We start from the raw sequence: 25,796 nt of genomic DNA on the forward strand, positions 1-25,796 counted from the left end.
GCACCAGACAGCCAAGGGTATGGCAAGAAGAGGGAAATCTTTATTTTGGTTAAAAAAGGTACAGGACAGCAGACAAGCACCCCCAGTCGTGGGCTCAGTGGAGGTTCCTAGGCCCGACCCGGTTTCCTTTAGTTCCTCTGAAGAACACAGGGCTGTCAGAGCTCCCTCAGTGCTCGGAGCACAGAGTACAAGCATCCTCCTCACGTCCTACCTACTCCGGGTGAGGGGGGAAGGGACCGTGGGAACAGCGTCAAACCAGTTGTGCTTAGAACAGTCACCAAACTTGTTCAGCAGCGTCATCAACCATCAACACCCCAGACGGCTCCTGAAGAAACCTGCTCAGCTCGACTGTGGCTATGCCTGATTCTGGGGGGGCAGGCTGTAAGGCAAGATTCCTAAAGACTCTTGACACCTTACAAATCTGGGGAAGGGGAAATAAAGTGAAGGAGGGGAGGGCGGATTTCAGCATGGTATTACATCATTGTGCTGACAGCTGCGTTATGGCTTTCTACACTCTGGCCAGCGTGGAGGGGTGGGGCAGAGAGGCCAGCCCTTGCCCCCTGTGGGGGTGCCCTAGAGAGCACACGTATGGGGCAGGCTTGGGGGCAGACCCTGGAGGCACAGACGGTGGCAGATGGGCCACAGGTTAGGCAGGTGGAGGTGCCGGGTGCCTGGCTCCCCCCAGGCCACTCCTGGAAAGGCAGAGAACAGCGGTCCTCAGGAGGTCCTTAAGCCCCCGCACACACTGGAGATCCCGGGCAGGACAGCAAAGAAGGAGAAGAGAGAGGGTTAGCGGGAGTGGGAGGAGACAGCAGGCCTGCAGGGGTGCCGCCTGGGACAGGTGCTGCCACAGATCTGCTTCTTCCCCACAGCAGGGCCAAGGCTCAGGCAGCAGGCAACGAAGCAAAAGAGAAAACGGGCAGGTGAGAGGAAGCTCAGCAGGGACCGAGAGCCGGGACATAAGCGTTAGTCATCGAGGGCCCCTGCACACAGGACACCACCAGAACAGGCCCACGCACCTCGGAGCAGGGACGCCATCCTCTCCCCAACCTCACCCTTCACCTCCTGCTCCAGCTGGAGAGCTGCTCTGCGAGAAGCTACTTCCTCAGTCCAGAGCAAGGCTGGGCTCTTAGCCCTGCCCCCACACCCCATCCTTCTGCTTACGGGGGAGCCCTGGGGGCCTACCACCCCCAGCACACACACCACACCACGCACCAGACAGATGAATGGGCTCCACAGGGTGGGCGAGGCATGCGATGAGGATGAGATGGTGTGTGAGGGGAGGGGGCAGTGCTGGCCGACAGGGGAGATACGGTCTTACCAGCTAACCCTCTGCAAAGAGGCCTGTTAGCTCCCCTCAGGCTGTGCAGGAGATGGCAAAATCCTGACAGGTGTCCTCCTGGGGGAGATACCAGAGAGGTGGGCCAGTGTTATGCGTTGTCTGGCTGGGCCCTGCTGTCCAGGCGGGGGTGGGGGCCAGGGAGGCTCTGGCTCTCAAACCGGAATCTAGTGTTTCATAAACATTTTCCTAGCTGAGCAGTCACTGGGGGTCAGACAGGAAAGACAGCAAGGAAGAAGAGCTTGGGGGTTTCCAAGCCCACGAGGCAGGGGGAAGTAGAGGGGACAAAGAGGGGACAGGATGGCCTTCTTATATGCCTATGGGGACCTAGCCACAGCCCCCTCTGCTCTGCCTCTAGCAGACAGACTCCAGCCAGGAGAGGAGACCTTCGGCCAGATCCAGGGGCTGCCTGCCTTCTCTCTGTCTCCCCGGAAAGCCCATGTTTTGCTGAACGAAGAGAGGGCTGCTGGCTGGGGCCTCAGCAAAGGAAGAGCAAACAAAAGCCAAACCAAAGCAAATCAACTCTTAAAAACAAAAGTTTTATTACAAGCAGGAACAAAGAATACTGGCTTAAATAAAAGGCAGGTGGGAGTCCCCTCCTCTAGCCCGCTTCCTCCCCACCTCCAGGGCCCCTGCAGTATGGCCCATGCCCTGAGGCTGGGGCGAAGCCGTTTCTCCCAGAGGGAATCCTCTGTCGCTGCCACTTCTCAGCTGCCTGTGACCCACTAACCTCGGGAGCAAGGAAGGGCAAGATGTGGGGACTTCCTACGTCACTTTCCAAGGGCTGATTCAGCCCACTTGGAGGGTCAAAGAAGGAGGAGAGAGGGACAATTTCCTATCTATTTGTGTAAGAAACTATAGCTCCCAGCAGAGGAGGGACATCCTCTGAGCTTCTGGCCCAGATTTAGGCCAACCTTCACTTGCTGCTTGGCCCACCTGCTCCTTCCTTCCTTCCTTGTCTCTGGATGGAGGCCCCCAGTTGGCAGAGACTCCTTGTCCTCTAGCCCCCATCACTGGGTCCCATGCTCAGAGCTTGGAGGAGGGGGTGTGGCTTGTAGGATGGTAGCAGCTCCCCAAAGCCATTACCCTATCCACCACACCTGGTCTCAGCCTGCCTGGGCAGGTCCCAGCTGGAAGCCTGACCTGGGGGCTAGGTGGCAGGGGGTGGGGTGGGGTGTGGCTGAGTCCCCAGCCACTGGTTGTCTGAATTCCGGGGAGGAGGAAAAGATAGGAGGATGGGGGCTGAGCCGCAGCGGGAGCCCAGGGGTCTCTTGTGACCAATCCACACACTCCCTGTCCCCATGGCTCAGGCTGCTCCTGCTGCTGCCGGCTGACACCCGAGGGAGATGTGGGGAAGTGGGAGCCAGCCACATTCATACAGGGGCACACATGACACACACACACTCACTCACTCACAGCCAGAAGGTCTCTCGTAATAAACTTCTGAAAACCAACTTGCCTCCTGATAACCCTTAACCTGGCACTACACGGACAGCAATGTGGCTGACTTTTTTTTCCCTTCTTCTTTCATTTTAAAAATGCTATGTAGAAAAGAGGTCTATAAAATTGTGCAAAATACCCAGCATTAATAAACCCGTTTCAAGTATTGCCAGCATGAGTATAACCCGCCCATCCCCAGACCTGACTTGAGAGAGAGGTGGGGGGGCTAGGCTGGGGTCCCTTAGAAAACCCTCCATGGGCAGAGAGAGGGCAAGGCCCCCACTTCCCAGTGTGCTGCCCAGGAATCATGCAGGAGTGAGGTCTTGGGTGCCTGGCTGGCTGGTTTGGCTTCCTCTGACACAGGCTGCTCCCCATGCACTCCCAACTCTGCCCTCTCTACCTGGAATCCCAGCTCTATCCTATTGGCCAAGTCCGTACAAAAAAAAAAGAAAAACAAAAACAGAAGATCAATGATCATTACAAAAAGAATGGAGTCCACAAATCACAGCAGCCCACAGAGGCGTCCTCTCCTACAGCCCGCTGTCTGAGCAGACTGCTCACTGGTGCTGCTTCACCCAGGCCCCTGGCTCAGCAGGGCCCAGCGGCTCCCCCAACCGGGAGGCGTTGCACTCAGTCCGCACCCTCACTCACACGGGGCTTGCCCTGGCACAGGCAGAGGCTTGGCATGGTCCCCTTGGTAGCCTCAGGGGCCCTGGCCTCTCTATGCTGTCACTCCTGCCACTGATCAGCTGGGGGTATGTAGGGCCCAAGGTTTGGGGAGCAGAGGGTACAGCCATGGAACAGTGTGGGGAAAGCCACGCAGGGTGGGAAATAAATACGAAAAGACTTGAGTCTTTGGCAGCTCTGCTTCCCTCGGGTGGAATGGGGAGGGTCCCAGCAGGTGTGGAGGGTGGCAGGTGAGTGCGGAGGGGCTGACAGGCCAGCAGGTGGCAAGTACTGAGCCCTTTCAGGGGTGGCCTCCTACCATGCTGGCATCGGGCTTGGCTCCGCAGGCTGGCTCGTCACTTCTGATGGGCGAGGGCAACACGGTGTCGGACTGCACAAACCCCCTCCGGTCAATCAGGCTTCCAAAACATAAGGGGACACATGAGGGCCCTGCCCGACTCCAGAGCTCCAGGCCAGGGGCTGGATGACACAGTCCACCTCCCAGCCAAGGAAAGACCCAGCCCTAGAAAGGCTGAGGAAAGGGGAGTTGCTCTCCAGTTGGGGACTCAAGACCCCTCTCTTCCGGAAAGGCCCACTCTGCACCCTGGACACCTGGCTTTTGGTCACAGAATTTATTCACTGTTAATTCAAACTGGGCCACCTTTCTGTCTGGCTGCCAAGAAGCCAGGCTGTGGGTAAGGGGGAAAGCAAGCATGAAAGGGCATTTGGAGATAGTGCGATTCCTATTGTCCCAACTATCAGTCCCCCCATCCCACCTGTGACAGGCATATTGGGCGGAAGGAGCGGGGGACAGTGTGGGGAAGTCTAGTTCGCCCGCAGTGTCCACCGCAATTTAACTCCTGTTCTTGCGCTCTGGCGCCCCCTGGTGTCGGGATGGATGGAGCGCTCCCCAGCAGGGCTGAGCCACCAGGGTTCTCTTCAGCCAGGAGGGAAGAGGGAGGCCCCATCCAGCCCCCCCATCAGCACCAGAAGGGCAGCGTTGTACAAGCATGGCCAAAACATTAATTGTGGTTATCCCTGGGAGTAAGATTACATGTGATATCTAATAGTCTTCTTTTTTATATTTTATACTTAATTTTTTCTACAATGAGCACGTGCGATTCACGTAATTAAAATTTACAACTCGGGGCCGGCCTGGTGGCACAAGCGGTTAAGTGCGTGCGCTCCACTGCGGCGGCCTGGGGTTCGCCGGTTCGGATCCCAGCCGCGCACCGACGCACTGCTTGGCAAGCCATCCTGTGGCGGCGTCCCATATAAAGAGGAGGAAGATGGGCATGGATGTTAGCCCAGGGCCAGTCTTCCTCAGCAAAAAAAAAAAAAGGGGGGGGGAGGATTTGCAGATGTCAGCACAGGGCTGATCGCCTCACAAAAAAAAAAAAAAAAATTACAACTCTCCACATAATTCCTTTACATGACAAATGCCCTTAGTGCGTTCAGCAGGGGATGGTGGACAGAGGGCATCTGTGGTGTGGGGAGAGGCCTGCTGATTCCAGAACCTCTTTGAGAGGTGTGGACTCACTCCCACTGGCCAGGCCAGGCCCTGTGACCTCCCCCCTGCACCCCTCTGGCTTACCTGGGAGGTAGGGGGCCACAGAGCACAGCACAGCAGTTGGTGATAATACTTTTATGGCTGTAGGGATTGACGGAGGCCTCACCGCCCCTCTTGCTGGACCATGACCCTTTGATCTACAAGCAGGAAGGAGGTCTGGGTCAGGCACCTCCCTTCATTTCGCTTTTCTAGGACGTCTAGAGGCTGGGGAAAACCAGTGAATTCTGAAACCAATTCTGGCTAGACTACGGAGCGGACACGTCTTTAACCCAGGCCATTCAGTGAGAATGTGGGTGACTGCTGGATGTCGAGGGGCACCCAGCAGAGAGCAGGAGGCCCCAACCAGCACAGAGAAGAGCCAAAGAGAAGCCTCAAAAGGAAACTTTTTGGGTACTTCCTCCCTCTTCTGGTCAGCCACCTAAGAGGTGGGGTAGGACAAGGGCACAGGGCTCAGGCTGACCTGGCTGTGAATCCTGGCCCTGCCACTGACTCACTGCATGACCCTGGACAGATCACCACTTCTCCAAGTCTCGATCCTCAGCTGAAGAACAGGGAACTCGCTGAAAGTGCTGTTGGGGCGTTAGATGAAATCCTGCCCATTGCTAGCTCTGTGGAGCCAGCTGTGGAAGGCACAGAGGAGTTCAGTGGTAAAGGATACCTGCATGACTTTAACCCAGAGTTCTCCAAACTTATTTGGCCATAACACCCCTTTTTGCTTATTAAACCCTAGTAATATCCTGCAGAATAGCACCCGGGAAACCACCTTGGGAGATGCTGGCTGATGTCATTTCCACTCCGTACCAATCACCTAGCACAAGATCCCACATCATGTGTTAAGTTTTGTTTCTCTGAATGACAGGCTGAGGTCAAAGAATGTATTCTCTGTTGGTCCATGGGCCTCTGAGCAGTATCAGATGGCAGGCCCTGGACCAGATGTTCTCCTTTGCTTTTTTATTGTTTGGGAGGACAGGAAGGGGAGGTCAGGTCTGGCCCAGGGCGGGGCACACAGAGGGTGCTCAAACAATGCTTACTGCTGTAGGTCTGCAAGGCAGCAGGTAGGGAGGGTCGATGGAGACTCCTGGTCCCGTCCTGGCTGCCCCTCCTCAACAAGGAGGCCTCAGGGAGCCCCAGAGACACTGAGAACAGTCACATCTCTGCTGCCCACAAGTGCAGTGTGTGGGGCACAGCGAGTATAGCCATGGCTTCTGGGCGCAACCCTGGCTCTGTCCCTTTCCAGCTGTATGATCGTGGAGCAAGTCACTCGGCCATCAACTGGAGAAAAAGCATCCCTGTTCCTTGTGCCTCAGAGTTGGCAAAAGGACCCCAAGAGATGGTGGGAACTAAAAGAACTCTGGAAACGGTAATGTGCGAGCCACATGTAACAACTGTCATGCTGTGAGTGCTGCTCCCGTGGGGTTAGGAAGAAGGTGACCTGGGGGCCCCAGGAGCCTGACCGAGGGGCCAAGGCATGTGGGGGCCTCAGAAGCCTGCACGGGGTCTCCCAGAGCCGAGCTGTGAGCACTGGAAGGAGATGTCTGGCTGCCTGATGTCTCCACCCACGTCTCCAGCAGTCCGAGAGTCAGGGCCGCCCTGGGGCTGCTCCAGGCTCCCTTAGCCCTGCCCTCTTCTGAGGATCCTGCCCAGCAATGAGGGGTTACGCCAGCCTTACTCACGTCTTCATTAGTTGTCAGGTTGGAGGCGACGAGGTAAGTGTGAAACCCTGAGAGGCCCAGGATGGACCAGATGGAGAAGAAGCAGATCACCAACTCCAGCACAGTGAACAGGGCAGTCAAGGACCCCACGGGATCAGGGCTGGGAGCCTCGCCTGCACTGGGAGTTGGCCACACCCAGCCTCTCTCACCTATCCTTCCATGCAGCTATTTCCCCAGAAAGGAAATAAGTTTGTAACCTTCCTGTGGCCCAGTCACCAGTTCTCAGCAGGAACACCTCCTGGACCCCAAGGCGGGTTCAGGAGCCCCACTTCAAGAACACGAGGAGCCGAGGGAGCTCGGTGTCTTAAGGGAAGACAGGGACTGAGGATCCTGAGAGTTCTCGGCCACCCCAGCCCCACAGCAGCCCATGAGCTCTCACCTGGGCATGAAGAGAACAGCTGGTATAGGGGATTCTAGAGAACAAACATTGGTTCTACATCATTCCCCTCTGTTTACAGGATGAGGTGTGGGCACCCGCCCCAGTGAAGGGGCCTCGGTTCCCACCAGGGTTTCCACTAGCCCACAAAGGATATCTCGCTGGTGTCTCCTTCAGAGTGGAGAGGAAGTTGCTTCCCTGAGAGCCTGGGGGGGAAGAAACAGGAGAGGGCACGGCTCAGAGGGACAGTGACCACAGCCCCTTGACCTACCTGGCTGGGCTTGCTGGCCAGCTCCTCCTGCTCGCCCCTGCCCCCAGCCCAACTCACGCAGTGTCAGGTGGGTGACCACGCAGGCAAAGATGAAGGCCGTCAGGAACGAGAGGGAGAGAATAAACGCATAGAAGAAGCGGTAGTTCCGTCTCCCCACACAGTTGCCCACCCAGGGGCAGTGATGGTCAAACCGCTCTGGAAAAGGACCAGAGGAGATGGGTTAGTGCCGGCTGGGCCTATGGCCAGCACAGGTGTTTGGAGGCCTCACGCCACAGCTGGGGCCTTCCTACCCACTCATTCTCGCCACACCAGCCGACCCTCAGTTCCTCGGACACTCCTGCTTCTGGTCCTCTGCGCACTGGTTCCCACTGCTTGACACATTCGTCCCCGTCTCTTTGTCACTTTACCTGGTTGAGGGTAATTCTTCCTTCACATCTTGGCTGCAAAGCTACTTCCTTAAGAAAGTCTCCTCCTACTCCAGACAAGGGGAGGGCCCCTGCTACCTGCCTGTTGCCCTGGCCCTTATCTTCTGCAGCACTTTGCCCATGTGTGTTTACACACCTATTTATAATGAGTGGACTGGCCAATGAGCCCTGCTCGATTGTAAGCTCCATGAGGGGCCTGTGCTGGCCTCACACAGAGCTGAATCCCAGGGTCCAGCAGTGCCTGGTACAAAGAAGATACACAAAAAGTACTTGTCGTCTGGCCTCCAACCCCGGCCACATGTCAACAACCAACGATCCCTGTGCCCTGCTTTAAAACTAGCTGCCCAGGGACAGCTGGGCTGCTACATACAGAACACGTGGAGAACGGGCATCAGGGGCCAGTCAGAGACTGAGCTCACCCCAGCGCTATGTCACCAGGTGTGGGGTCACACCCAGACTGGAGAAGAAAGTCCCTTGTGGGAATGTGGGTCACAAGCCCGTTGCAGGCTTCACGCCAAGACCAGCGCCCTTCACAGGGGGTGGGTGGGGCAGATTCTCAGGCTTGAATGACGCCCACTGAATCACCCACTTCTCTGCCTGCTGTCACGGGGTGTTCCCCATGGTTCTCTTGCTCAGGGAGCGCTGAGCTAGCGCAATGAGCTCACTACCCTGGGGACTGCACAGTCACCGTGGCTCAGCTCCCCTGGGTCCTCTCGTATAGCGTTTCCCTTATGACACCCTCCTAGGGGCACACCCTTGGTCCCTGTCAGAGCTGCCAGGCCTCTGGAGAGCAGAGAGAGGGGACAAAACGGCCTCTGACTCCCCAGTGACCACTGCAGTTGTGGGTCAGGAGCTTAGCTTCCCAGCCTGGCTATATCCTCTCCACTTCACCAGCTTAAACTCCTCTGTTCCCAGATTCTTGTCCCTCCCAAACCTTGGGAATCAGATCAAAGTCTTTCAGTATAGTTGGCCCTGGGCCACTGGATGGTAAATCAGTCTCTTGCTAGCCCAACTGTATCTAGAATATTATTGCTCCAGTCTCTGGTTACTGGGAACTTGGACCCTCAGAGGCCTGGGAAAAGAGTTCAGGGCCTCTCTGTGTCTACCCCACACTTCAGAGCTAGGGGGAAAGAATGCACTAATCCTGGGCTGAAACCAAGACACCACTGGTCACACTCAGAGCCTCTTCCCTGGTCCCTCCTCAGTCAGAGCAAATCTGGGTGAACCAGCCCTGGATATTTCAGACACAACCCCCACCCCCAAGAGTGACTCCCCTGTCTCCAGGGCTCCGTCTCTCTCAGGGCTCCCCGTATCCCTCCCTGCCGCCTCCCACTCACCCACACAGTTATCGCAGACGCTGCAGTGTGAGGTCCGGGGCGGCCGAAACATCTTGCAGGTGAAGCAATACTTCAGCTTCACCATCTGCCCATTGATCATCACCTCCCGGGTCCGAGGCGGTGGCCGGTACGTGGAACTGCCTGTGTTGTCTGAGGGTGGGAAGAGAGAAAGACGGGGGATGTCCAAGCCCAGAGCTAGGAGCCCCAGCCAGGGGGAAGCCACTGCTGCCTGGCTGGGACAGGAGACGGCTCAGGGAAGCTGTTTCTGGAGAACAATCATTGGGTAAAATGCTGGCCTAAGGTGGGGACAAATACTAAGAAGAGCTACCCCACGCTGAGACCTGCTGTGTGCCAAGCACTGCGCTAAGGCTTTCCACACCGGCTCACACACTGCAGGCCTGACGCCACTCTGAGGAGGGCTAGCAGAGGAGGAGGCCCCAGGAAGGCCGAGTGAGGTTTATTTGTATCTGCTCACGCCCTGATCTCAGTTCCAATTCCCCGGAGGTTCAGGAGACAGAGGGACAAAGCAAACAACGCTATGAGGAGACAATCAGATCCAGAAGGGGGGACACATAGAAGACCACTGGCCTGATCTCTAAGAAAAGTCAGTGTCACTTGCAAAAAGAGAGCCGAGATGGTTCTAAATTAAGAAAGACTTAGGAGACGTAAACAAATGTAATGCATGATCCTAGATTGGATCCTGTTTTGAAAAACAAAACAAAACACAGCAACTGGGCTGGCCCCGTGGCTGAGTGGTTAAAGTGCTGTGCGCTCTGCTTCGGTGGCCCAGGTTCACGGGTTCGGATCCCCGGCATGGACCTACTCCACTCATCAGCCATGCTGTGCAGGCGTCCCACGTACAAAACAGAGGAAGACTGGCACAGATGTTAGCTCAGGGCTAATCTTTCTCAGCAAAAAAAAACAAAAAACAAAAAACACAGCAACAAAAGACATTTGGAGGGCAACTGGAGAAAAATGACTATAGATTCAAAATTTGGGAACTATTAATTTTCCTAGATGTGATAATGGAATTGTGCTTATGCACAAGGCTGTCCTTGGATTTTGAGGATATATGTTGAAGTTTTTATGGGTAAAGCATCTATGATGTCTATAATTTACTAAGAAATGGTTTAATAAGAATTATATATATACAGTCATGTGCTGCATCATGACATTCCAGTCAACGACGGACCACATATACGATGGTGGTCCCATAAGATTAGCACCATACAGCCTAGGTGTGTAGTAGGCTGTACCATCTAGGTTTGTATAAGTACACTCTGTGATGTTTGCACAATGATAAAATCACCTAAAGATGCATTTCTCAGAATGTATCCCCGTCGTTAAGCAATGCATGACTGTATACGTATATATATGATACAAATAAAATACACGAGTAACAACTATGAAATCCAGGCTGTGAACATATAGGAATTCGTTGTAATAATTCTTCCCACTTTTCTGTATGTTTGAAATTTTTCATAATAAAAATGTTAAGAGAAAAAGAAATGCAGAGATATATCATATTCATGAATTGGAAGAGTCAATATTAGAAAAGGATTTATTCCCCCTAAATTAATCCGTAGATTCACCATAATCCCAGTCAAAAATCCCTGTAGGTTTTCTTTTTTGTGGAATTGACAAACTCATTCTAAAATTCACGTGGAAATGCAAAGGGCCAAGAATAGCCAAGGCACTCTTGAAGAACAAAGCTAGAGGATTTATACGACTGGATATAAGACATATGATAGGGCCGGTCCCGTGGCTTAGCGGTTAAGTGCGTGCGCTCTGGTGCTGACGGCCTGGGTTCGGATCCCGGGCGTGCACCAACACACCACTTCTCCGGCCATGCTGAGGCCGCGTCCCACATACAGCAACTAGAAGGATGTGCAGCTATGACATACAACTATCTACTGGGGCCTTGGGGGAAAAAATAAATAAATAAATAAAATTTAAAAAAAAAAAAAAAAGACATATGATAAAGCTATAGTACTTAAGACAGCCTGGTTTGGGTGCAAGGGTAGAAACGCTGACCAATGGAACAGCGAAGAGAATCCAGAAACAGACCCAACATGTCTGTGATCATGTGGTTTATGGCAGAGGCAACACTGTGGTGCCATGAAGGAAGAGGGTCTTCTCTCCATAAACAGTGCTGGGTCCACTGGATGCACAAATGTATCTGCACCCTGCCTCCCACCAAACGCAAATTCAATTCTAGATGGATTGCAGCTCTAGACGCAAAAGCTTTGCATAAAAAAAAAAATCAGAAAACCACTTCACAACTCCGGAGTAGACAAAGATTTCTTTTTTTTTTTTTTTTTTTTTAAAGATTTTTTATTTATTTTTTGCCCCCAAAGCCCCAGTAGATAGTTGTATGTCACAGCTGCACATCCTTCTAGTTGCTGTATGTGGGACTCGGCCTCAGGATGGACAGAGAAGTGGTGCCTCGATGCGCACCCGGGATCCGAACCCGGGCCGCCAGCATCGCAGCACGCGCACTTAACCACCAAGCCACAGGGCCGGCCCGACAAAGATTTCTTAAACAAGGCACAAAGGGGCTGATCACAAGAGAGCAATTTGATAAACTGCATTACATCAGCATTAAGAACTTCTGTTCATCTAAGGATATCACAAAAGAATAAAAAGGTGACCTTAAAGACAAATACCATGTGATTTCACTCACATGTGGCAGATAAACAAACAAACACACAGATATGGAGAACAGATTAGTGGTTACCAGAGAGGAAGAGGATGCGGGGGGAGGGCAAAGGGTAAAGGGGCACATATGAATGGTGACGGATGGAAACTAGACTTTTGGTGGTGAACACAATGTGGTCTATACAGAAACTGACATATAACAATGTACACCTGAAATTTACACAATGTTATAAACCAATGTGACCTCAATAAAATAATTAAAAAAAAAAAGTGACCTTCAGAGTAAGAGAAGGCATTTAGAATATGTTTATCTGACAAAGACAAAGGATTTATATCCAGAATATATAAAGAATTCTTAGGGGCAGCCCGGTGGCATAGTGGTTAAGTTTACACGCTCGGCTTTGGTGGCCTGGCGTTCGTGGGTTTGGATCCCGGGCGTGGACCTACACACCGTTCATCAAGCCATGCTGTGGCCGTGTCCCGCATACAAAATAGAGGAAGACTGGCACAGATGTTAGCTCAGGGACAATCTTCCTCACCAAAAAAACAAAAAGAATTCCTATATGTCAGGAAGAAAAAGTCAGACAACTGAATTCAAATGTGGACAAAAGATTCAGGAGCTGGCCTGGTGGCGGAGTAGTTAAGTTTGCATGCTCCACTTTGGCAGCCTGGGGTTCACAGGTTTGGGTCCCGGGCACAGACTTATGTACCACTTATCAACCCATGCTGTGGCAGGCATCCCACATATAAAGTAGAGGAAGATGGGCATGGATGTTAGCCCAGGGACAATCTTCCTCAGCAAAAAAAGAGGAGGATTGGCAACAGATGTTAGGCTCAGGGCCAATCTTCCTCTCACACACAAAAGATTCAAACAGGCATTTCATAAAAGAAGCTATCCAAACAGCTAATAACACATGAAAAGGTGCTCATACTCATCAGTCATCAGGAAAACGCAAATTAAAACCACAGACCCTCTTCAGGACTAAGAGGAAAGCTACTGGAATCCTTATTGGATTCCCACAGGCCCTCCTCAACGCAGAGGGGTGCCCAAGCGTCTCCCCCAAGGCAAGGAGGGAACTCCCACCAGTACGTTCTGGCCCTGGCAGCCAGGCTTCCTCGTCTCTACAACTCTGAGAAAGAGGAAATGATGCTCTGCACATACAACTTCCTTAGGCTGCCAAGAAGCGGAAGAGAGGAGAAAGTGTAGCCCCGGAGGAGGGTGCCACCCAGATGCTGAATGAAAGCCACCAACTGCAGGGCCGTAAACGAGTTGGGTCAAGGGATGCTTTTTGGGGATGCCCCACAGAGGCTGAAGCCCCTGGCAGGAAGACAAGCAGCTGTCCCACTGCTTATTCTCAGATCAGACAGTGCTGACCAGTCACCGCCCTGGACTCAGCCTCAGAATCCTCCTCAACGCACTCCTCCCAGCAGCCACTACCAGTGGTAGCCTGTCAGTGCCTGGAGCAAGTCCATTTGCCGTGCCTGACCAGAGGGCTCAAGCCTCTTCAGTTTCAATAGAGGTGGGGCCGGCCCTGTGGCATAGCGGTTAAGTGTGCACACTCCACTGCTGGCGGCCTGGGTTTGGATCCTGGGCGCGCACCAACGCACTGCTTGTCAGGCCATGCTGTGGCGGCATCCCACATAAAGTGGAGGAAGATGGGCACAGATGTTAGCTCAGGGCCAGTCTTCCTCAGCAAAAAGAGGAGGATTGGCATGGACGTTAGCTCAGGGCTGATCTTCCTCACAAAGAAAAAAAAAAGGTTTCAATAGAGAAAAACAATTTTTAAAGTGTATTGACATTCCCTGTCTCACTCGACACACAAAAAATGCTCTGGGCTGGCAAGGGGCTATGTGCCCTCATTTTACAGATGGAGAAGCCGACTTCACACCAGGAGTATAAGGTGCAGCTGAAATTAGAACTCTTATCTTCCAAGGCACTCATTCATTTGTTCATTCTTTCAAACACTGGCATCTACTAGGTCAAGATACTGTACCAGGCCTGGGGGTGGCAAGTGAGGAGAGAGTCAGGGGCAGGTAGAGATAGATGAGTCAGATATGCTTGCTTGTCCACCGAGTTCAGAACATACTTGTGGAAGAAATGGAGGAATTAAGAGGGATAATAAGAGATGTTACCCCTGTCCTAAGGGAATCTAAGACCTACTCCTGGGATCTTTCTGCTTCAAACTTTCCTCAAGAAGTAAAAAGGCGCCCTCCCCTAGTGAGGCCCTCCTGCTGCCTTCCAGGTGGGAAACTAAAGCCCCCAGGAACACGGTAATGAGGGGAAGGCTCCTCCTCACTGAATGGCTAGGACAAGACAATGAACCTCTCACACCTTCCTCCTGACCAAGGGCGTGCTACGGGTCTCTCCACCCAAACACAGCCTGCAAGGAGCAGGCAGGCTTGCTGCGGTCAGAGCCTGGACGGCTGGGGCGGGCCATGAGCTACCGAGAAGGCTTTAGCGAGGGAAGGCTGGGCACCTCTACCCGCCCTGCTAGGCCCCGACTGTTGCCCTTCTTTTTTTTTTGTGAGGAAGATCAGCCCTGAGCTAACATCTGTCCAATCGTCCTCTTTTTGCTGAGGAAGACTGGCCCCGGGCTAACATCTGTGCCCATCTTCCTCCACTTTATATGGGACGCTGGCACAGCATGGCCTGACAAGCGGTACGTCGGTGCGCACCCGGGATCTGAACCCCGGGCCACCGCAGTGGAGCGCACGGACTTAACCAGTACACCACCAGGCCATCCCCAGACTGTTGCCCTTCTGACTGTTGTCCTTCCCTTGTCCCCATCTGTGGAGGAAACAGCTGCAGGGCCATGGTCTCCCCCGCTTCCAGCCAGCTCAAGGTCAGCCACAGTGCCCAGGCTGTGAGTGCTGGGTCATTGTAATCCCCACCTGACCACTTCTGTTCATTCCAGAGGTTTATGGAGCCTCTACCACATCCAGGCTTCGTGGTAGGCCTGGGGATACAGGAAGAGCTCAGCTTGAGAGCATAGGGAGCACAGAGAAGTGGATAATTACAGAGTCAGTGTAAGAGGCACCGTGAGTCAAGTGTGGGGACTCTGGGGACAGTCTGATCTCATTTTGAAACCTGGCCTGGCCACTTGTTAGCTTGTGCTTTGAAGAAACCGCTCAACTTCTCTGAGCCTCAGTTTCCTCAATGGGTCATAATATTATCAACCTTGTAGGATGATGGTGCGAATTAGAGATGTAAAGGTCTAACCCATAGCTAGTCAGTTAATGGTATTCCTGGTGTCTCTACCCATCACCACAGAACACAGGGAATATGTGGGGCTGGGGCGGGAGGCAGCATTCAAGGGAGCAACAAAAGACGACGTGGCAATTAAGCTGGATCAGAAAGAATGAGATCGTGGGCTCTCTGGGGAGGAGGGCATGGCAGTAGAGATGACTGAGTGAGCAAAGGCACTACAGGCATTAACCTGCACAGAGGGGCTAGGGGCGCCCGGAGTGGCGGGAGGGAAGGGTGGGCTGGAGCGTGCCTTGCTCCTGCAGGCAGGTGCGCCTTAGTGGGCAAGTTTTCAGGAAGGTAGGAGATGATTTGTTGTTTTTAGGAAGAGATGATCTGTTTCCTGGCTGTGACACTAACTAACACTGAATCACATGATGAAAAAGTTATTCCCATTTCTACTCTCTTTCAAGTCTTTGACTCCATCAAGGGGAAAAGTCTCGACTTTTAATACCTAATAATACCCGTGATCTTCACAGGCCTCAAAGAGACTGCTTTCCACATGCAACTGTAACCATCAAGAATTCCGTAACATTGTTACGTTCTTGTTTTTACCATTATCTTCTACTCAGAGCAAGTGGCTTTCTGCTTACAGGGGTGATATGAATTTTCCTTGCAAAATGCATTTAAAAGCAAGCCATTTAAAGGACAATACTAGGGCCAGCCCCGTGGCTTAGCGGTTAAGTGCGCGCGCTCCGCTGCTGGTGACCCGGGTTCGGATCCCGGGCGTGCACCAACATACCGCTTCTCCAGTCATGCTGAGGCCACGTCCCACATACAGCAACTAGAAAGATGTGCAGCTATGACATACAACTATCTACTGGGGCTTTGGGGGAAAAAATTAATAAATAAAATTATAAAAAATAATAATAATAAAGGACAATACTAGACAAATGAAGGTACAAGGAGAGACGCAGAAAGGGCAAAAATCATGACGGCTGTATTCCAATGGCCAAGTTTCAGGAAATGCTGCTGAGGGCACTAGGGAGTCACCCAAATTCTGAGCCAGGGAGGGCTGGGGCCAAATCTAGGCCTTGGAGAGACAACTCTGATTAAAGGGAGAGGCCAGATGTCGGGGCCTGATCAGCAGAGTCCTGAGCCAATCCAGGTGGAAAATGAGGCAGGTCAGGGGCCAGCCCTGATGGCCTAGTGGTTAAAGTTCAGTGTGCTCTGCTTGGGTGGCCGGGGTTCGCTTCCTGGTTGCGGAACCACACCACCTGTCTGTCAGTTGCCATGCTGTGGTGGCGGCTCACATAGAACTAGAAGGACTTACAATGTGGATATACAACCATGCCCCGAGGCTCTGGGGTGGGCAAAAATATACATATTAAAAAAAAAATCAGGGCCGGCCTTGTGGCTTGGTGGTTAAGTGCGCGCGCTGCAATGCTGGTGGCCCGGGTTCGGATCCCGGGTGCGCATCGAGGCACCACTTCTCCCTCCATCCTGAGGCCGAGTCCCACATACAGCAACTAGAAGGATGTGCAGCTATGACATACAACTATCTACTGGGGCTTTGGGGGGAAAAAAAATAAAAATAAAAATAAAAAATAAAAAATAAATAAAAAAAAAAAAAATCAGGCAGGTCTGCCCTGGGGCATGGGCTTCAGAAGGACCTGAGGGGAGACATCCTGGAGACAGACAGGATGCGGATGGTGACCTGCTGTGTGGTGGCGAAGAGAGAGGCAGCCTTTGTGTGTCCTGTGAGCTGTAACCTGTCTAGGCGAGTGTCTGTCACTAGGATTTGGATGTTTCTATCGTCTCCCATAAGACCAGGAGCCTCCTGGGGGCAATGTTCCCACCTCTTTTCCAACTGCCCAGAGCGCCTGGACTCCATGTGGCCCTGCAGGGCGATCCAGCTGCACAGCTCCCCGATGAGAAGTCAGGATCTCGGACCAGGGTAACCAACAGCCCTGGTTTGCCTGCGACTGAGGGGTTTCCCAAGACATGAGACTTTCAGTGCTAAAACAACAGGGAAAACTGGGAGGAGCTGGTCACCGCCCCCAGATGGTCCTTGCACAGTTGGAGCCCTGGGCCAGACGCTGTTGGGTTCGAGTTGCTGGCCGATGGGGCCACGTTGAGAAGCTCACACCAACTGCATGGGCCCAGGCCCAGGTAATCAGTTCACATTTATATGAACAGCACCACCCACCTCAGAGCCGGCCCCCAACCTTCTCGAAAAGGCTCTGTGACCTTAGTCCTTTTCAAGAAAATCTACTTCACCTTGATTAGAAGCCTCCTGGCTACACCCCCAAATTTGGCTGCTGTTCAAGTTTGAGAACTCAAAGGCCCCAAAGATGCCACTTTCCAGGCTTGGCAACTGCTCTCAAAAGAAAGTCTCTGACCTTGACCCTCAGGCCCCACAAAACTGACTCCACCCCATCCTCCAACAGGAATTTCCTGAATTCTCTGAAGTACTCCCCGTGTTCCAGCCAACATGGCCTGCTCAAGGTCCCATACCTGTCCCTCCTCCTTCCCACTCTGTCCTCCCCTCCTTCTGTTCCATCTGCCGGAGGGCTCCCTTCATACATCTTCCTGTGCTTGAACTCCACCCCAACTTCAAGGTTCAGCTCAAGGCACCTCTCCATGAAGCCTCTCCGTATCCTCCAGGCAGAAGATGCTCCTGGTTTCTATGGTCCTCTTCCAAAGCCTGACCTCTGGCCAGTCAGGCCTTCCTCCTTGGCCTGAACTAGCTTGGAAAACACTAGAAAGCAGGGTTCACATCAGATTTCGTTTTTGGCCCCCTGCAGTCAGGAGTCAGCATATAGAATTAACACATAAATGGTCAAACCCGTAATGCCTAATTGGGAGACGTTCCAACTGTCTCTCAACCAGTCACCTGGGCACAGCAAGGAGGGCCTCCACAGAGGCTCGTCCACTCATCACTGAGCCTTCCACGTGGCAGACCAGGTGAACAAGAAACTCACAGTCCAGGAAAAGGCTGCTAGGCCTGCTTAACAATTCCGTACCAAGAGGGAAGGACAAGCAATGCCATGGAAGGTCTAGCCCAACTGGGCTCATGAAGGCTTCCCAGAGCACGGGACACTTGAGTCGAGACATAAGGACGAAGGGGGTGTGGCCACGTAAGACTGGGGCTGTGTCCCCGCAGCCATCTCAGAAGAGAAAGCAAGAGGTTTGGGAGTCAGGCACACACTCCGTCTCCGCACCTCCACTCCCCTGCCGGGTGACCACCTGCCTCAGTTTCTGCATCAGTCCAGCCAGGCTGCTGTGAGGATTTGTGGGGATAACGGACGGGAAGCACTCAGCACATGGTCAAGCTCTCCCCAAACACGGGGGATTATTGTCAGTACTACCCACACAGCTCACAGAGGCCAGAGGATTCCAGGCGGCCGGACCACTGAGGCCAGGCTGAGCTGGACAATAATCCTGCCTCCCTCCCCCGACATGGAGGGAGGAGAAACGGAGCTGCTGCCGAGATTCCTGCTGCCAGGTAGACAGGCCCAGGTCAGACTGTGGGATTCTTTTTTTTTTAATATTGCTTATACATTTACTTGTGAATTAAATATTTATCAAGTATCTGTTTATGCACAGGACCCAAGCTGTGGAAGATACACAAGATACTTTTTTGTTTTTTTTGGTGAGGAAGATTGGCCATGAGCTAACATCTGTTGCCAATCTTCCTCTTTTTGCTTGAGGAAGATTAGCCCTGAGCTAACATCTGTGCCAATCTTCCTCTATTCTGTACATGGGACGCCACCAAAGCATGGCTTTTATGAGCGCTGTGTAGGTCCGCGCCCAGGATCTGAATGGGCGAACCCAATCGCTACTCCACCGGCCAGCCCCAGACTGTGGGATCCTGAAGGAGCAGAAGCTGAGAGCCGAGTAGCGAGTGGCCCAGGGGTGCAAGAGGGAAGGAAGCTGGATGCAGGCAGAGGAAGACAGCAATGAGGGCGTGGCTGAGGATGGGCCTGGGCAAAGGAATGAGGCAAAGATCAGATAGAGAGCGAGAGAACATCCTCTCTCCTCCTGCCTGTCCTGCTGAGCTGCTCCCGAGAACTAGTGGAATGACTTCCAGTGATGGACACAGCAGAGCTCTGATATTTACAGGCCACTAGGTCTCTTCAGGGCCAGGTGGGTATTTAAAAGCCTGTCTGACAGTCACCATGTTAGGGGAAAGAGCCAACCACGGACCGGAAACCCCTGATGTGTGCAAATACCCACATCACTTCTCAGCAGGAAGGGGCTAGGGTGGAGCAAGCTGAGATTAAGGCCCTGGCGCCGGTGCCCAGCCACCCAGGGGAACCCACACAGCAGTCTGGGAGGAATCACGGGCCACTGGGGGTGCCTGGGGGCACAGGTTCTTTCTGGCCACACTGGCCTTCCTGCCGTTCCTCAAACACACCGCCACTCTGGGCTTTTGCCTTTACTGTTTCCAGACCACTTATTACTAGCTCCATCGCACCATTCAGGGCTCATCTCAAGTGCCACCTCCTCCAAGAGGCCTCCCCTGACCACCTAATCTAAACCAGCCCACTCCCCACACCTACTACACTCTTGCCCCAGATACCCACACGCTCAACCTCTCATCTCTACAGGTCTTTGTGTCTTTGCTCAGATGTCACCTCCCTCATGAGGCCTTCCCTGACCACCCTGTTTAAAATCATACACCCTCCCCCAGCTCTCATTCTCCCTCCCTGCTTTCCTCTTCTCTGTCTGACACCCTAGATATTTCACTGTTTACTGTCTTTCTCCTCCCGCTGGAATGTCAGCTCCGAGAAGGCAGGCACTATTGTCAGATTGTTCACTCTGTATCGTCAGCATCTAGAAAAGTGCCTGGCATACAGAAGGGGCTCAATAAACGTTTGATGAGTGAATGAGTAAGTGTATATGAATGTTTAAAAGCAACAGCTCTGGTCAGACTGCCTGGGGCCTCATCCCAGCTGTTCCACTTACTGCGTGATCTTGGACCCATTACTTAACTCTCTGAGACTCAGTTTAATCCATCAGTAAAAGAGAATAACAACAGTACCTACATTACAGGATTATTGGGGAGTAAATAAGATCATGCATATAGAGAGGTGAAAACAGCGCCTGGCCCCCAGTAAGCCTCAGCACCGTGCTGGCCTTCATTTCTTGCTTGTTGATTTGCTCACTTGTTTATCATCTGTCTCCCCCACTCTAGTGTCAGCTCCGCCCTGCCCTACTCACTATCGTACCCCCAGTTCCTAGCACAGTGTGGGAACGGGAAATCAGGCCTCCTCTCCAATCAAGGAGCTGGGAGACAGAGCTTCAGCTGGAGGAGGAGTCTCACCAATCTGTTTCTCCAGGGCGGCTGCCTCACAGACGGTGGCCCGGGGCAGGATCCCAGGGTCGGTGAAACTTGTCTGCAGCAGGCAGCTCATGACGAAGAAGAAGAGGATGGCAGCGATGATGGGGATGGCGAGGGTCAGTTGGCGGGCCAGGAAGGGACAGCTAGAGAGAGAGAGAGGGAGAGAGATGAGCAGATAGCCCAAGGGCTCCCTGGGACACAGAGCCACAGCATTAGGTAGGTGTTGTCACCCCAGCAAACACCACAAGCTTGAATAGCGCCTCCCCCTGAGGCAGAGGTACAGCCCCTAGGTAAGTGCAGCCACTCCCCCATCAGTGCCTAGAGCAGACATCACTAACTGATCCTTGTACTTTCCACCCCTGAGCCCATGGCAGATGTGATCAACAGATCCCAGCTCTCTTAATCCGTGCATCGCTGCAGCCTCAGAATCTTTCTTAGCACAGAGCTTCAGGCAGCCACTACCAATGAATTAGATTGTCACTTGACATGAACCATCCATGACAATGTTCACTCATTCATTCAGCCAGTCACTCACTCCACAATATTTACTGAGGTCTTCTCCATGCCAGGCAATACCTTCAACAAGCAAAAGGAAGAATGGCAGTGAATAAGACAAGAGTCTCCCGCTCCCTCAATGAGGCTTATGGTCTAGTGGGGAGAACAGACGTGTAAACAGAGAATTGCCACACAGGGCTTTGCGTGCTCTAATGTGGAAGGGGAAAGCAGCAAAACAGTCAGGACAGGCTTGCTGAAGGAGATAACGCCTAAGCTAAAACCTGAAGAACGAGTAGGGTCAGCCAGGTGAAGGGGTTGGGGGAAAGAGCATGGTCCAGCCACTGCCATTGTCACCCGAAGGGTGGCATTCCAAGTCAGTTCCATCAGGCCCCCTGACCTTAGGGCTGGGAGAATATCCTGCGTGCAGGTCTGACTCTGAGGCCTGCCCATACTATTAACCACCATCCTCCGCTGCCCGGCCTCCCAGAGCCAGAGTGGCACCTGATGGGGTGACGGACTGGTATTTGGGAGATGACCAGCTGCTGGGAGGCACAAATCAGCCAAAGTTCCAGGAGCTGGCACAGTAGCAGGGAGCACACCTGTGGGCATCTACACACTGCTTCTGGAGCCACCATCGTCAGAGGCTCTGGCCTTCAGAGAGGCCCTTGAGGAGCAGAGTCTGCCAAGGCCAATGGCTCCAAGTGGGCCATGTTTCGCTCCAAACACCTCTGTGCTCCTCAGGTTCGAACCTCAAACAGAGCCAGGCTCTCCATGTCACCCACATGACAACCCAACCAGTTCACGTACAACCAGACTTCCTGGGGGATGAGAAGACTTGAAGTCTGAGACTCATAGAGCCCTCAGAAATACCAAGTACTAGCCCCCGGATTTTACAGAGGGGGCCTCTGAGGCCCACAGCCAGATCCAAGGTCACCCAGCCAGACAGGGCTGGGGTCTTCGGACTCCCAGCAAATGCTCTGTCCATTCATCCAACAAATAGTTACTGTATTGAGCACCTACTACATACCCGGCCCTGTTCTAGGCACTGAGAATACCACAGGGAGGAGAATAAAGTTCTGCTCTCATGGAGAAGACAGGCAAGAAAGTATACAGACAGGATGTCAGAAGGTGGCAAGTGCTTTAGAGAACAGTAAGTCAGTGCAGAGGAGACAGGAGGGAGGGGGTGGTTTGCTATATTATAGGGATGGTCAGGGAAGGATGGAACAAAGTGAAGGAGTGAGCCATGAGGCTATCTAAAGGAAGGGTGTTCCAAACTGTGCAAAGGCCCTGAGGTAGGTTTGTGCGAGGAGGACAATGTACCTGGAAGGGAATGCACAGGGAGATAGTAGGAGGAGATGTGGACAGAGAGGAAGCCCATTATCAGGCTCTTATCCTGAGAGCCAGGGAGGACTCAGATCTGACTTAGAATTAAAGGGGCACTCTGGCTGCTGTCTGGGGGTGGGAAGTAGGGCAGAAGCAGGGCGGCCTGTGCAATAATCCACAAACCAAAGAATGGGGCATACCATTCTCAGCAGGAAAGGCCCTAGAGAGCCACCTTTACCTTTCCCCAGAGCAATGGGAGAGTGTCAGCACCTCTCATCCTCCATGCCCTCACCAACAGGGTTCTCATGCACCAGGTCCCTGCTGACCTTTCACCCCAGTCCAGACCCACGGGAGCTCTTGGCCCGAACCCAAACTCTCCTGCCTACTCCATCACCTCAAGTGAGGAGGAGAGAGACAAAGGCCAGATGATCCACAAGCTCTCCCCAAACCGAGAGGTCCTCACTTCCTCCCTCTCTGGGGGCAAACCTGTCACCAGCAAAGATAGCCACTCAGCCTAGAGAAGGTCCTGCCTCTGAACTGACCGAATCCCACAGCGCAGGGTCACAGGGGCCAACCACGGCAAGCACCACTTCCTCCCGCCTCGGCTGCAGCCTGCCTGGGCAGACACGAGCGAGCCCGGGGGATACTGGAAAAGGCACTTTCAAAACACCCACGTGGGCCGGCCCAACGAGGTGGATCTGAAACTCAGCCCAGGGGCCGTGCTGGGGGCTGGGGGCTCTCCAGAGCCTCTGCTTGTGAAATTATCCTGGAACTTTTTATCCACCCTGACTCAGAAAGGAAGGGCGAAAGGGAGAAGCTAATTTGTAGGAAGTCCTCATCTTGCTTCAAGGGGAAACCCAAGACTGCAGATAACATGATCTGGCAGCTGGAAAGGGCACCTAGGGGCTGCGTCTTTGTGGCAGCCTTATCATGGCCACAGGCCCTTGGGAAGGGTTTTGGTGAAGACAAGTAATAGCAGCAGACAGCATTAAATGCTTGTTACCGCTAAAAGCTTATGTGTGACTTCACGCCACCCTGATGACAACCTTAGGGGGTGGGTACTATTATAAACCTGTTTTATAGATAAGGAAACTGGGGCTCTGAGAGGTGAAGCGGCTGCCCCGAAGTCACACAGTTAGTGGGTGCTGGAGCTAGGATTTGAACCAGGTCTGTTGGCTGCAGAGATGGAGTTCTTACCCACACTGTATAATTAACTAAGACCACAGAGGATGGAGAGAACTAGGAGGGGAAGGTGGGGCTCACGCAGCACGGGGTGGGTTTGCGTGTGTGTACACGCCGGTGTGTGTGCGAGGAATCACACAGCAAGTGGATCAAGCTAGAGACCAAGAGTAGAGTGGAAAACTTCTGATACGAATACATGACCTGCTACAGTGACAGGCATCTCTCCCTCCATCCATAAAATGGTGATAGAGTGTGGGCCAATCCTGGGTCACCAGGGACATGAAGAGGTCAAAAACCCATGGGGGCAAATGCGACCTGTCACACGCAAGTACCCCGGATGTTCTTGAAAAATAACAAGGCATTACTGCAGCTGTTCCTGCCGCGGCACAGGTCAGAGGGATGCTCCAGAATGCTGAGAAGGGAAGGAAAGCCAGGAGGTCAGGAGCTGGGGGGCAGGGCCTTGGGAAATGGCTGAGGGGACAGGAGGAGGCTGATGGGTGGACAGGAAGCTCTGGAGCAACTGAGGAAAGTGCTAGAGAGGGAAGGGGGGGCCTGAGAGACCCAAAGATGTTTGAGGGAAGACTGTTTGAGGGCCTACGGTGAGAACGACAGAGGGTCCGAGAGTAGAGAGGTGGTGGAGCTGACCCTAGAGGGACCCTGGAGGGAAGGGAGAAGATGGTTTGGAAATTTGTGGTGGGAGTACATAGTCAAAGGACACGGAAGAGGGCCGGCCCCGTGGCTTAGCGGTTAAGTGCACGCGCTCCGCTACTGGTGGCCCAGGTTCGGATCCCCGGCACGCACGACGCACCGCTTCTCCAGCCATGCTGAAGCCCGTCCCACATACAGCAACTAGAAGGATGTGCAGCTATGACATACAACTATCTACTGGGGCTTTGGGGGAAAAATAAATAAATAAAAAAAGTTAAAAAAAAAAAGGACACGGAAGAAATTCAGAGGTTGTCTGGAAGGGCTATAAAGAAAAGATGCCTCAAGGGGCCAGAAAGAACCTGGAAGATGAGCAAGAGGTGGTCCAGGGGATAGGTGAGGGTGAGGGGATCGATCCAAGGAGCTGGGGAGGCCTGGGGAGCAGATTCTGAGCCGACAGGGGTCATGGAGGGGCATGGGAGGGCGGTGTTCCTGGCAGAGGCTGGCAAAGGCTGGGTGCCAGGGAAGGATGGGGGTGCCAGGGCGGGGCCAGAGAGGATGGGGTGGCTGGGAGGGGAGGAGGTGACCAGCGTAGATGGGGTATCCAAATGGGCAAGGGAGGACAGGCGGAAGGGACCAGGGGGAGGGGACCAGGGAAGACGGATAAGAGATGTGCAAGGAGACTGGAGAGGCCTGAGGGCAGATTCTGAGAGGCAGGGAGGATGCAGGCCCTGGAGAAGCAAGGAGGGGAGGGTGCCTGGCAGGTGCTGGGAAGGGTGGAGTGCCCGGGAGGTAGGAGAGGATGGGGTGCCCAGCAGGGGACCAGAGGCGCTGGAGTGCCCGTCAAGGGCGGGGAAGGTGGGGTGCGCGGCGGAGGGGATGGGGCCCCTGAGGGGGCGGGGGCGCCGGCGAACTCACTCGAAGACGAAAAAGAGGACGGTGGTGGTGAGGATGAGCAGCAGCGTGAGCGCGAAGACGCCGCCGTGGCCGGCCAGCATGAGGCGGCCGCCGCAGTAGAAGCGGTTGCGGCCCGGGAACACCTCCCACTTGCGCCGTGGGCGGCGGCCGATGCTCCCGCTGCCGCTGCTGCTCCAGCGCGGCGCGGCGGCGGGCGGCGGGGGCCCGGGGCCCGGGCCGGGGGGCGCGGCGGGCGGCGGGGCGGCCCCGGGGCTGATCTGCTGGTACTCGCAGTCCTTCATGCGGCCGGCCGCGGCCTCAGCTCCGCGCCCCGCGGGCCGGCCGCGCAGCACCGGGACCCGGGCGAGCGGCGGAGGTGGCGGCGGCGGTGCACGGCGCTCGCTCGCTCGCTCGCTCGCTGGGGCGGCCCCGCCGCCGCCCCGCCCCGCCCCCGCCCCCGCCCCCGCCCGGCGCGGCCTCCCGCCGCAGCGCCCCCTCCGCCTGGGCCCGGGATGGCGCTCGGGCGCCGCGGCCCGGTCCGACCCGCGGCAGGGCCCTGGCAGTCCGTGCCGCTCCCTGAGCCGCCTGGTCCCTTCTGCACGATGACGGGGCGGCAGATGCGCTCTTTCTGTTCTTTGGCAATCAGACCATTTGTTGGGCGGCCCCTGTGCGCCGGGCAGTGTGCCAGGCGCCGAGATTCGAGCAGCGGACTTCGTGATCTGCGTCTGGCCGTCTGTAATTCCAGGGCCCCGCTTCACCGGTCTCTGAGGACTGACTGGACAGGCATTTGGGGAGACAGGCAGGGGTGGGGGTTGGGACACAATCGGCTTTGAAAGCCAGGGGCCTGTTAACTACTCACTTGAAGTTCCAAGTGCCCAGTGGGTGTGTGTGGCACCTCCTCTGGCCTCCCTCACCCAGCTCTGTGATTT

At 54.1% G+C, this 25,796-nt stretch overlaps 1 protein-coding gene across 3 annotated transcripts; it reads right to left on the reverse strand.

Annotated features, from left to right (window-relative positions):
• On the reverse strand, positions 1–25,214 carry ZDHHC18 (zDHHC palmitoyltransferase 18). Of its 3 annotated transcripts, XM_014783755.2 has the most exons (10): positions 24,889–25,214; positions 20,308–20,468; positions 9,137–9,286; positions 7,432–7,569; positions 7,261–7,309; positions 6,689–6,791; positions 5,040–5,152; positions 3,765–3,864; positions 1,322–1,399; positions 1–745 (listed from the first exon to the last, which is right to left on the reverse strand). In XM_014783755.2, exons 1-9 carry the CDS (start codon positions 25,167–25,169, stop codon positions 1,358–1,360), a joined length of 1,137 nt encoding a protein of 378 aa, XP_014639241.2. In that variant the 5' UTR covers positions 25,170–25,214; the 3' UTR covers positions 1–745; positions 1,322–1,357. The 3 variants fall into 3 exon arrangements, with proteins under 3 accessions (XP_014639241.2, XP_087302616.1, XP_087302617.1); XM_087446490.1 differs by lacking the exon at positions 1–745 and having other exon boundaries at positions 987–1,399; XM_087446491.1 differs by lacking the exons at positions 1–745; positions 1,322–1,399 and having other exon boundaries at positions 1,860–3,864; positions 24,889–25,212.
• Between the last annotated feature and the right edge of the window lie 582 nt (positions 25,215–25,796).

This window comes from Ceratotherium simum, chromosome 22 (genome assembly GCF_057802395.1).
Source record: "Ceratotherium simum simum isolate JZ-2026a chromosome 22, ASM5780239v1, whole genome shotgun sequence".
Taxonomy (NCBI): Eukaryota; Metazoa; Chordata; class Mammalia; order Perissodactyla; family Rhinocerotidae; genus Ceratotherium; species Ceratotherium simum.